General features: G+C 52.4%; 1 protein-coding gene across 1 annotated transcript; it reads right to left on the bottom strand.

Annotated features, from left to right (window-relative positions):
- Positions 1-8,448: 8,448 nt before the first annotated feature.
- On the bottom strand, positions 8,449-9,657 carry ID1 (inhibitor of DNA binding 1). The gene is made up of 2 exons (XM_028144642.2): positions 9,158-9,657; positions 8,449-8,904 (listed from the first exon to the last, which is right to left on the bottom strand). Exons 1-2 carry the CDS (start codon positions 9,569-9,571, stop codon positions 8,863-8,865), a joined length of 456 nt encoding a protein of 151 aa, XP_028000443.1. The 5' UTR covers positions 9,572-9,657; the 3' UTR covers positions 8,449-8,862.
- Positions 9,658-12,509: the final 2,852 nt, after the last annotated feature.

Below are 12,509 nucleotides of genomic sequence, written 5' to 3'. Positions count from 1 at the left end.
TGCCTCCTGCAAGCCCCCTAATGGGGATCGAGCCTGCAACCTGGGCATGTGCCCTTGACCGGAATTGAACCCAGGACCCTTCAGTCTGCAGGCTGACGCTCTATCCATTGAGCCAAACCAGCTAGGGCAACACCTTCCCATTTTATTGGTTCTTTTTAAAAAAATAGTTTCCATTTATCTTCTCAGAATGTCTATTTTTCCATTCATTTGCAAAGCATTTACCTTCCCCTCCTGGAGGATGGATGTAGTAACTGCTTTGAAGTCTTTGACAATTCCAACATCTAGGTCTTTTCGTGGCTGGCACCTATGGATTTTTCTTTGAGAATTGGTTGAAGATTCCTTATTGAGTAACTTTGCATTGTATCCTGGACATTTTAAATGTTTATTTTATTTATTTTTTATTTCAGAGAGGAAGGGAGAGGGGAGAGAGAGATAGAAACATCCAGTGATGAGAGAGAATCATTGATCAGCTGCTTCCTGCACTCCCCTCACTGGGGATCGAGCTAGCAACCCGGGCATGTGCCCTTGACCGAAATCAAGCCCACCACCCTTCAGTCCGCAGGCTGACGCTCTATCCACTGAGCCAAACCAGCTAGGGCTGTATCCTGGACATTTTAAATATTATCTTGTGAGATTCTGGGTACTGTTAAAAGCCTCTGTAGATTTTTTTTTTTTTTAAGCCGGCAAAACTGGTTAGGTTCAGACTCCATGTTTTATGTCACCTGCTGTGGGCATTTCATTTTCAAAGCTTTGCTCCTCTGTTTGGGTCTGCCTGGTGCTGGGGTTGGTCTGGGACTGAGTCAGTGGTTCATATGGTGGTTCAGCGCTTTTCAAAGCTTTTGCCAACCTTCTTGCGTGTGTTCCACCCAAGCACAGCTTGGGATGAGCCCAGGACTTGGGTTGGTTCCTATACAGACTTAGAGGGTTCCCTTTATCCACTCTCCCCTTCCCGGGATTTTCTCTACATTCTCTGACTCCCCGGGGCCCCTTTTTCTGGTCCTCTGGTCAGAAATATGACCTTTTCTCAGAGTTTTACCCACCAGCACTGGGCCTGCCTCAGGGCAAAGCATCAAGAGAAAAGAGAGAAAAAAGACGGTTTGGAGGACTCCCACACTATCCGCACTACATGAGCCCCTTTCCGTGCTCTCTTGTCTAGAGGGTGGTTTTCTCGAACCTTTTCTCTCAACGGGATTGGAAACTGCAGCACAGACGGGCCTCCGGGGGCAAGGCTGAGATGAAGGTTAAATAAAATAACAGGATTCTCTTCACACTCTCCGAGTCATAGGGGCCCTTTTTCTTGGTTTCCTGGCCGGAGTGTTAGGCTTTTCTATCAGAGTTTCACCTGCGCAGTTTCCTGATTCAGGGTCAAAGCAAGAAGATACAGAAGAAAGTTTACCAGGAAGCTCCCCACTGTTACACTGGTTGTTTTTCAAATTTTGACTTTTCATACCAATCTGCTCTCTATCATCTACTTTCCAGAGTTTTTTCCTTAAGTAGTTGCTTTTTGTATTTCTACTTAGTCCAGAATTCTAAAGCCAGCCTCCAAGACTGTTTTAAAGCTAAAATCGTCTTGCTAATTCTCAAATGGAAAGGAAATATGTCCTCATTCCCCACCCCCAAGATTACTTTCCAGGAGGCCAAGGCTGAGGGACTCTGGACAAGTCACTTAACATCTCTGGGTTTTCCTTTGCTTATCTCTATAATGAGTGTGTTGGGTTAAGTAAGGGATCCTCCCCTGCTCCCCCTCCCCCCCCCCCGGCCCCGCCACACACACACACCCAGTTCGGACTCCTCAGTGTGGCTCAGTGGTTGAGGGTTAACCTATGAACCAGGAGGTCGAGGTTCGATTCCTGATTCCCAGTTAGGGCACTTGCCGGGGTTATAGGCTCAGTCCCCAGTAAGGGGTGTGCAGGAGGCAGTTGATCAATGATTCTCTCTCACCACTGATGTTTCTATCTTTCTCCCTTTCCCTTCCTCTCTGAAATCAACTAAAAAAAAAAAAAAAAGACTCCAGTTCAACCTAGTAACATTTAAATTGTACATACCTGATGCAGCCATCACATTCCTTCTCACACACATTCACCAAGAAACATGTATGACATTCAGAGCAGCACTGTTGAAAATAGCAAAAACCATAAAACAACCCAAAGGTCCATCCACAGGAGGTTGGGTAAATAAATTAAATTGCCGAATACTATATGGCAGTGGAAACGAGTGAACTAAGGCTACACACCTCAATATAGATGCTTTTCATGTAATTCATGTTGCATGAGAAAAGCAAGTGACAGAAAATTATATACAATATTATTCTACTTATGTAAAAGGCAAAACCAGGTAAAATTAAGCAATAATGTACTTAAGGGTGCCTACTGGTACATATGTGGAAAAAATTAAAAAAGAACATGTTATTGATTGACACAAAGTTGAATAGTGGGGAAGTCTAGCAAGGACTTCCAGAGGGGCTCATGGGGCTTCAAAAGAACTAATATTCTACTTCTTAAGCTGGGTGGCTGGTGCTTAAATGTCCATTTTATTATTACCTTTAAATTTTATACATTAGGAATAGCTATATATATATATATATATATGTATATATATATATATATATTTCACAAGTTGAACAAAATATTCAAGAATTTGCCCAAGCCCTGACCAGTTTGGCTCAGTGGATAGAGCGTCGGCCTGCGGACTCAAGGGTCCCAGGTTCGATTCCGGTCAAGGGCATGTACCTTGGTTGCGGGCACATACCCAGTGGGGAGTGTGTAGGAGGCAGCTGATGCATGTTTCTCTCTCATCGATGTTTCTGACTCTGTATCACTCTCCCTTCCTCTCTGTAAAAAAAACAATAAAATATATTTTTAAAAAAAAAAAAGAATTTGCCCAAGATCTCCTCCTCTTATGGAAGAGGCCATGAGTTCTCAGAGGGGGGCTGTCACACCGCAAGGAAGAAGAGGATGAGAGAGTGGGGGAAAGAGCAGTTAAGGCCCTGACCAGAGCAAGGCTGAGGGTGGATATTTCTGAATTCGTCGCCTGCTGTGTACATGAACACAAACATTCACATACCTGACAGAAAATACTCTTCCAATGTGCGCATAGATATGGGTGCGGTTCCCAAATATTCCGCTAGAGTGCGCCAAGGCACCAGTTTTCGTCGTCTACAGGAACCAGGCCTCATTTCTCACCTGCGCTAGCGCACTTCCGGATCTCCCCAGCAGGGGGCGCCAGTGGCCGAAGAAAGACCAGAGTGGGCGTGGTGCCTACATTCGCTAGTGCACTCATGAACTCGGCGGCCGCGCACTGGTCCACCCAGTTCTCCCCGCCGCTCAAAGATGGGGTTCTCGAGCTAAGGAAAGGCACAGCATCCGTAGACGTGACTCTGCGGCGCCTCCTGCAGCTTTGCCTTCAAGCTTGGATCTTGCTGTGCCCCCTCTGTATATAAAGTAAAGCATCTAGGTTTTTGGAGCCTAGATATATGTATCTAGGCATAGCATTTTGCAAATTTTACATGAACACACACCAATAAACCATAAACACATTGCTAGGGCTCTTTCCAGATGAGAGGATCTGAAGTTTAAGCTTCAGTAATTTCAGGTAAATCCACCTCTGATCATACACATGCATATTTTTTTGCTGTCTGTCTTCTGCTAGAATGTAAGTTCCAAGAAGGCAAGATTTTTATCTAAACTGTTAGCTCCTGCAGTCTCCTTGGTTCCTAACACTAGGAAGCTTTGCAACTATTTGTTGAAGGAACCACTTGAAGCTGGTACAGTTTTCCAGGTAGATATGACAATGGCCTGGCCTGGGGCTTGATGAGTGGATGGCATCAGAATGATGTCACAGAAACCTCAAAGCAGTGACTGTGACACCCATTTTAAGGCTGAGAATGCAGAGAGCCAGGGCAGTGCAGCATGTGACCAATCGGAAGGGACACAGGGCCTAGAACCTAAATCTGCCATCCTTTGCCCCCTCTTGGCCCCAGCCACCGCCCTCCCACCACCCCATCCCCCTATCCCTGTCCCCAGCCACCCCTTGCACAAGGCCCTGATGCAACCCTCTACCGGCCCTGGGTGCCCCTCTTGTGAGCAGCTCTGGGAAAAAGATTTTGCAAGAGCTGGGGCAGGAAGCTCCAGCCAGGGCGGTCCTGGGAAGATAAGGGCGCCCCCGCCCCTCGCGCGCCTCCAGGCCTTCTGGTTTCCTCTCTTCCCTTCCTTTCCCTTTCCCGGAAAGAGGCGCCCAGACCTGGCCTGCCTGTGACTCACCGCCTTTCCCTCTGGCAGCCAGACTGGGATCCCAGGCCCTCCTGTCGCCGGACAGACTTGCTGTGTGTGACACTGGGCAGTGAGACCTCTCTCGCCAGCAGTTTCTGGAACTCAGTAAGAACAGCTGGCATGAAGACAGGGTCTACCTCTGAGCCTCAGTCTCAGGAGGCAAAGTGTGGGGGGCTCCTGGAGAATCCCCCCTCTCATTAAGCCAATTTTGAGGTCTGGGTGACTCAGATTGGCAAGTGTAAGGTTGGGGGGGGGGTAGGCATCCAGAGGTCAGGGCCTGGTGGTCTCTCAGCCTCTAGGGCAAAAGCAGACATGTCCACAGTTTGGTTGGTCTCTACCTGGTCCAAGACCTGTGCCCAGCTGTGTGACCTGTCCTCCCAGAACCAGGTCACGCAGGACCTGCCCCAGGACCTCCTGGAGAGTGAGAGCCTGGGCCATTTCCATCTTTTAAGGCTCTAGTAAGCTTTTTGAAATTGAGAAATACCAAATCAAACAGTGGATTGCAAAAATTGTGGTCTGTATTGTGTCTTGGCTTTCCCAGTTGATGCATTTAAAACAAAAAATATATATATATAATGACCAGGTATGATTTCAATTGGGAAATACGATGAAAAAGGCTAAACTGGATGTCCTGAGGGAACATGAAGCCTCTCATAGGCCTGGATTGGACCAGCCTGATTTCTGGAAAAGCCCTCCAAGTCAGTGAGGGCCCCAGGACGGCCTTGGGTGGGTCACTTCACCTCTCTGATGTCTCCCTGTTTTCATCTGAAAGTAGGACTAGCAATGGGTCCACACACCTGACAGGGCTGATAAGACAAAACCCCCTTAGGAAAGACTCGAACCATTTTACACCCGCATCCACTAAGGTCCATCCCAGTGCTGAACTTGAATACACAGCGGTCCAACGGACCCTGGAGGCTGAGGTTCCGAGCCCATTTCCCAGGTGAGATAACGGAGGCCCGTACAGGTGACGTGAGGAGCGTTCAGGGCTCAGCAGAGGCGTGGTCTACCGGCCTTGCTACTGAAATACTAGCCTATTGTGATGGCTGTTGTTGCTGTGATTATTAAAATGAGTACAGAACAACACTGCCCCCATACAGCTGCGAGGATTAAATAAATCAATTTTTAAAAGGAGCTTAGTAGTCCTAGCTGGTTTGGCTCAGTGTATAAAGCGTCGGCGGCAGACAGAAGGGTCCCGGGTTCGATTCCAGTCAAGGGCACATGCCGGGTTTGGGGCTCCGTCCCCAGGAGGGGGGGCCTGTAGGCGGCAGCAATGATTCTCTCTCATCATTGATGTGTGTGTGTCTCTCTCTCTCCCTCCCCCTTCCTCTCTGAAATCAATAAAAATATTTATTTTGGCGGAAACTGGTTTGGCTCAGTGGATAGAGCGTCGGCCTGCGGACTCAAGGGTCCCGGGGTTCGATTCCGGTCAAGGGCATGTACCTTGGTTGCGGGCACATCCCCAGTAGGGGGTGTGCAGGAGGCAGCTGATCGATGTTTCTAACTCTCTATCCCTCTCTCTTCCTCTCTGTAAAAAATCAATAAAATATTAAAAAAAAATTTATTTTGTAAAAAGAGCTTAGTATAGTACCTGGCACATCATACGTGCTCTGTGTTTGTTAAAACAAAAAAAAAGAGAAACCTTCAGGTCTTGGGCCCACTGCCCTAGGGAGGCGAAGTCCAATGTTGGAGAAACTTTGTCTCGGTGATTCTCGCCGCGCCCCATCAGGAGGGATTAAGGAGTTAATGATTTCCCAAGCAGGGGCTGAAAGGAGCGCTCTCTCTCTCTCTCTCTCTCTGTGTCTGTGTCTCTCTCTCTCTCTCTCTCACTCACACACACACACACACACACACAGTCACACACACACACACACACACAGTCACACACACACCCAGGAGGCCTCTGTCCCCCTCGCACCCTCCCCCTGCGGAGCCGGGAGCCTCTTATGCAAGCCGCCGGCGCCCGCCCGTTCCCAGGCCGGGCTGCAGCTGCGGGCGGAGGGGCAGGGCGGGGGCGGCGCTGTTTGTCTAGCGTGGCCGTGCCAAAGGCGGCGGGCCCCAGACAGCCAGGCGCCTCCGTACACCTGGGGATGCTCAGGTTAAATAGCTCCGCATTCCTCGGGCCCAGCTGATGGAAACGCTCCCAGGCCGCCGCGGAGCCGGCCTCCAGATGGGCTGGGCCCGGGCCAAAGGGGAAAAGAGGGAAACGTGGAAGCCAGAGTGTGCCTGCGCGGTGGGGGCGTGGGGGGGGGGGCGGGCCCCCGCCGCAGCCCCGTGCTCCCCTGGATCCAGGCCCTGCCGGGTAGGAGTGCACGCGGGGGACACGCCCCCGCCCCGGTGGGTGGGCTTGCAGGCGGGGGGGGGGGGGGGCGCCCACACACGGGAGGGAGTGGGTGCGCACGTGCACCTCTGAGGACGCTCCAAGGACACCAGGCGACAATTAGTAATAATTTATAACTAGCAGACACTGCGGGCTAAGTGCTCTACCTCATTTTTTTCTCTACAATTTTATGAAGTTAATGCTGTAAAACAGCAGCGGGGTGGGGAGTGGATGGGGCGCAGCAAAGGACTTAATTTACCTCCAATTACTGTGTCCTTTGATAAAGTTCCTGAGGTGCTTGGGGAAGGGGTGGTACCTGGCTTTTTTAATTTGTCAATCACAGTTGATACAATATTAGTTTCAGGTGTACAACATGGTGATTAGACAAGGGGTGGCACCTGCCTTCATGTTAGTGCTCACGAGACGATCAGCTTTTATTTATTTGGTGTTCGTCCCCTCTGAACCTCCATTTCTGTTGTAAACCTGGGGTCAGAACCCTGCTTTTAGCCCCCACAAGAAATGCTCTAGGTACAGGGTTGAGCTTAGAGCAGGCTCATGGTCGTAGGTGCTATTTCTTTCACTCCGTTTTCATTTACTAACACAGTGTATTAACAGCCTTTAGCTTCTCTGGGACGAGTGTTTTGCCCCTTTGAGGACTCGGTTTCTCCCTGTGGAACACATGGGAGCTGACCTGGTGGGGATATGGCCTTTGTGTCCCCCGGGCCTAACAATTCCAGGGAAGTTGGCACTTGAACTTTTCAGGAAGGGTTTGCCTGAAGACAGCAGCCCCCGCCTCCACCCCAGACCAGCAGAGACCCAGGAATGCCAGCCCATCTACAGAACAATTACACACTTAGGAACCCAGTGTGGTCCTGCAGCCCCCAGACACACAAACTCATCCATCACGCCAGACCCATGCAGAGATGCCCACCATGCACTTAGGCAGAACACACAAGCCCCAACAGCTGGAGGTTGCACACTTATCTGCAGAACACACGTGCTCACATTTGCCCTTCTGCACACACCCCAGGCCTGCACACCAACAGGGGACCCAGCCCCACCGTGGAACTACTAGTTCATGCATGTCACACACTCTTATGCGCTCCCCCGTGACTACAAACCCCACACACGTGTCCAGGCTGATAGGCCCTTGCCAATGACACCTTTTTCCTGCTCAGGAGCTGGGGACTGACTCACCCACTCCTCAGAGCCCACACAGGAGCCCTAGGGGAGAGAGGAGGCTCCTGTGAACGGCTGGCACAGCCAGGCCAGGGTGAGGGGGCCGGCTCCGGACCCAGAGCAGGTGGCCCTGCAGCTGTGCCGAGGCTGGCCCTGCCAACTTGCTCACCCACTTGGACAAGCCTCGAGCCCCCGGGGCAGCCTGCTGGGACCCAAGGTTAGGCGGCCCATTGGGGCGGCACCTCCTACTGGGGAATGGAGCAATGGAAGTCCTGCCTCAGACAAGCTGGGGCTCTGGGTAAGTCCCTTTCCTCTGGATCTCACTTCCTCCATCGTGGCAAATGTGCAGGTGGGCCTAGTGACCTGATTCTCCAACTTCAATACTTCTCAACCCAGAGGGGGCCTGGGCAGGTTGATCTGCATTATAACAACCTCCCCAGGTGACCCCGCCTTGAGAAAGCCTAGAGTATTTAACTTTATGACAACAGGGAACAGGAAAATGACCAGAGATGGGGGAAAGAATACTTTGAAGACACCGGAAACACAGTTCAGGTCGGTGAAAGGGACAGTCCAGATGTGGCCTTCCAGTCCCCCACCTCCCAGCGCCAGCTGCACAAGGGTCAGGGGCCACCCCCCCACCCCGGCCCCTCCCCTCAATCCAAGAACACTGCAACTTTACCATCATCATCTAAAGTATTTGTTTAATAACAACAGAAAAAAAAAAAAAAACCCACAGAACTATTGTAAAACAATATTCTCAGTCGGTGATCATTGTAATATACAATACAAAGCAATAATTTCCTCAGAAATCTGAGAAGCACCAAACGTGACCATTTTTTAAAATGTCTGCTTTTCAAAAAATAGAAACACACGGGGGGAAACTCCCCCAAGTCTCTGGTGGCTGATGGGTGTGGAGGGAAGGTCGGCCCGTCCTGTCCGTCCCCCATCCCTGGGCTGGATCCACAGGAGCCCGAAGGCCGCTGATGGCGATCCGTCTTGCTCCTGCCCAGCTGCGGCAGGCGCTCGGGAGGGCCGGAGCGCTCATTCCTCTCGCCCCCTGGAGGGCTGGGGTCGGCGGGGTCTGCAGCACGCGCTTCAGCGACACAAGATGCGGTCGTCCGCCGGGACACACGCCGCCTGCGAAACGGAGAGAGGAGAGGTGAGACGGGCGGGCCGGAGGGGTCGGGGCTGCAAGCCGCCCCTTCCCCGGGAGACACGAGGAAGGAGCGCTTCTTCCTAGGTCCTCGGGAGCCCTCACGTAGCCAGGGACCCGAAAGGATAGGGTCGACGTAGGGTCCAGTCCCCCCTCCCTCCCTCCCTCCCTCCCCGGGACTCAGTTTCCCCATCTGTAGAAAGAAAACGACCTCGTGTGCCAACTTGGACCCCTCACCTCGGCAGCCAGGGCGCTGATCTCGCCGTTGAGGGTGCTGAGCGGAGCCCGAGCGGGCAGCCCCCGGGCCCCGGGGGTCCCGCCTTGAGATTCCGAGTTCAGCTCTAACTCCAGGTCCCAGATGTAGTCGATGACGTGCTGGAGGATCTCCACCCTGCTCACCTTGCGGTTCTGGGGCAGGGTGGGCACCAGCTCCTTGAGGCGCGAGTAGCAGCCGTTCATGTCGTACAGCAGCACGTTGACCTGCTGCTCGTCCAGCAGGGCGGGCAGGCGCGCGCCGGGGCCGCCGGCGCAGCGGGAGATGGCCACGCTCTGCTCGGACAGGCAGCGCACCACCTCGCCCGCCGCCTTGCCGGCCTTCAGGGCGCAGCTGGGGCCCGCGGCAGCCGCGGCGTTGCCACTGGCGACCTTCATGATCCTGGCGTCGGGGTAAGAGAGGAGGCGGGGGCTGCGCGGGCAGAAGGAGACTGGGGCGCTGAGGAGACGGCTGGAGAAGGCACGCTCCGAGCCCCGCAGCCGGTTCCTTATAAAGACGCCGCGTCCCCGCCCCGAGGGGCGGGCGCAGACGTTCAAAAGCAGCCAATGAGAGGCCTGGAGGTGTGGCCTCGAGCGCCCCCTGGGCCCCGCCTCCCGCTCTACTATTGCACTCTGGAGGGCGTGGAAAGGGGACCCCGAACCTCAAGAAGAGAGAGGGTGGGAAGGCTCGGGACAGGGTGGCTAGTGGAGGCGAGGGCTACCTGGGAACCTCGGGGAGGAGGCAAGGAGGCCACATCGATATTGCCGGTAACAAAAAGGCCAAGAATCCGTGTTCCCGGGTTCGTTTTCTCACCTCTCCAGCTCCATTTTACAGATGAGAGAAACTGAGGCCTGGATGAAGCAGCGGCTGGCTCTGGGTCGCCCAGAGAGCCTGGGCTTCTGGATCCTATTGGAAGACGACCTCTGGGACCCTGATCTCCCGAATATCTGGTCCGAAATTAAAGCGGGCCCTCCTTTTAACACTCTGAACTGGGGCCGTCTCTCTTTCCCAGTTGCCAGGGAATGTGGTTCATGTCCTGGGACCAGGGGGACTTACCCAGGCCCCTCGGGTGGGAGCACTTAATTTGGGAAAGTCTTCCCCTAGGACTGGGGGCTGGGCCTCTGGGACCTGAACTAGATAGATGGCTCCCAGAGTGGGCACGCTGCATCCTAATTCTACTCGGAATTTGCAACCCCCTGCGAAAATTCCCTACATCTGCATCAACTAATGATTTTAAAATTTTTCTCCCTTTTTCGGATGTTTCCCCCCCCAAAAAAAAGATTTCGGATCAGGTTCTCCCACAGCGCGGCAGCTGCAGAGCTCGAGTCCCCCCGCTCCTCCCTCCCTCCCCCCGCCGGGCTTCCCGGGCTGGTCTGTGTCAGCGTCTGAACAAGAGGCTCAGACCGTTAGACGCCAGGCCCGTGACGTCACCCATTCATAAAACCTGGACGGGCTGTCAGGCTGGCGCCGCGCGGGCGGTCGCCATGGAGACGGCAAACCCGGCTCCCCGCGCTACTCGGGGCCCCGCCAGTCACCTGCGGACCTCCGGCAGGAGGCCTGGGAATGTGCTCCGCACGGGCGCGGTCGCCGGGCAAGGGTCACCTTACCTCCCCGCCCCACACCTGGAATCTCCCCACCAGGCCCACAGCTTGGGCCGCTTGGGAGGTTTCTTCACCGCCTCCTCCCCATCTCCCGTTCCCCTTACTGCCTGGGGAAAGGGGCCCGAGTTCCGATTCCAACTCTGCGGCTGGGTGAATTGAGTGGTGTCTCAGGCCCTCTGAGCCATACTATCTGCCTGGTATTTTGATGATAATCACACAGGTGACGATTTATTGCGTTCTTACTTCCTGCCAGGCAGGCACTGTGTGAAGAGTTTGCCTTTATCATCTTCTGTAATCCTTGCTACAACTCCAAAGAGAGGAGCTGTTTGGTTTCTTTATACAAAGGAGGAAACTGAGGCTCAAAAAGCCTCCCAGGAGCCACACCGTTGTAATGGCTGCATTATTAATAACAAGGGCACTTCATTGTAATGCAGTCCCTTCCAGTCTGCCTCCAGAGCCCTAGATAGGCCAGAGCTGTGGAAACTGCATAGCTACCCAAAGCCACACAGCGCTAGGAGGGCTAAAATTCATCGCGCATACAGGAGAGTAGTATTATCCACCCCGCGTCCCCCAACAATGAATTCACTGGGAGTCAGCAGGTTTCCTTTTTCTACAGAAGTTTGGAGAAGGGGGTCAATAAACCAGCCCACCTCCTCCACAGAGGAAACCAGGAAAACTGATCAAGGAGACCAGCTTCAAAGGAGAGACATCATCAATTAATTAGCTGGACTCCCCATCCTCTTATGACACCCCGCAAGCTCTCCCAACTCCCTAGGCTTGTTTTGCAATCCTCTAATGATTGGAGAGAACATTTTGCTGTGCAGAAGAATTGCTAAAGAATTGCAAGGACAAGGACCAACGAGAGAGGAAATTAGAATATTAATTCACTATTGAGTGGTTATTAATTGATCTAGCAATTCTTTTTGCTGGTATCCATTCCAGACACACACACACACACACACACACAACACACACACACAAACACACACACACACACGCACAAAGATGTCTGCTCAGCCCTGGCTGGTGTGGCTCAGTTGGCTGGGCATCATCTGTGCACCAGGAGGTTGCCGGTTGGATTCCGGGTCAAGGGCATGTGCCCGGGTTGTGGACTCGATCCCTGATAGGGCGAGTGCTGGAGGCAGCTGATCCATGTTGCACTCTCACTTCCATGCTTTTCTCTCCCTCTCAGTGCCTCTCTCTCTAAAAATCAATAAACTATTGTTTTTTTTAAAAAAGAATGAGACATTCCTTTAAAAAAACGTCTTCCCAAAGATGTTCGTTGAGGTGCTATTTATAAGGGGGGGGAGTTAAAATAACCTAAATGTCCAGCAACAGTGGTATTATATAAGGATGAATGGACCCTCAGTGCTGTGGACTGGCCCTGCAGCAGGGGAAGTTTGGTTCTGAGAGATAACTAGATGCTGTTGGTAGAGGAAGCAAGAGTTAGATAGACTGGGGGTTAAGGTAGGACCGCTTGTGAAAAAGCAAACATACTGCGCCTAAGTACATGTGTATCTGGAAATGAATTTAAAATGAGAGGAAATTATGCTGTGGAAAATTTCAAACACAATACTGTGTGCTTTCTCTCAGATGAAGTTCTAAAACAACTAATGTATGATGAAAGAAATCAGAATGGGGGTTGCCTCTGGGAGTGGAGGGTGGGAGTGGCCAGGCAAGGGGTGTGAGGGAACTTTCTGGAGTAATGGGAATGTTCCCTATCATGATGAGGTGT

Source organism: Eptesicus fuscus, chromosome 12 (assembly GCF_027574615.1).
Source record: "Eptesicus fuscus isolate TK198812 chromosome 12, DD_ASM_mEF_20220401, whole genome shotgun sequence".
In the NCBI taxonomy this organism is placed as follows: domain Eukaryota; kingdom Metazoa; phylum Chordata; class Mammalia; order Chiroptera; family Vespertilionidae; genus Eptesicus; species Eptesicus fuscus.
The sequence above is the reverse complement of the archived record's forward strand: the minus strand, read 5'-3'. Positions and strand labels throughout refer to the sequence as shown.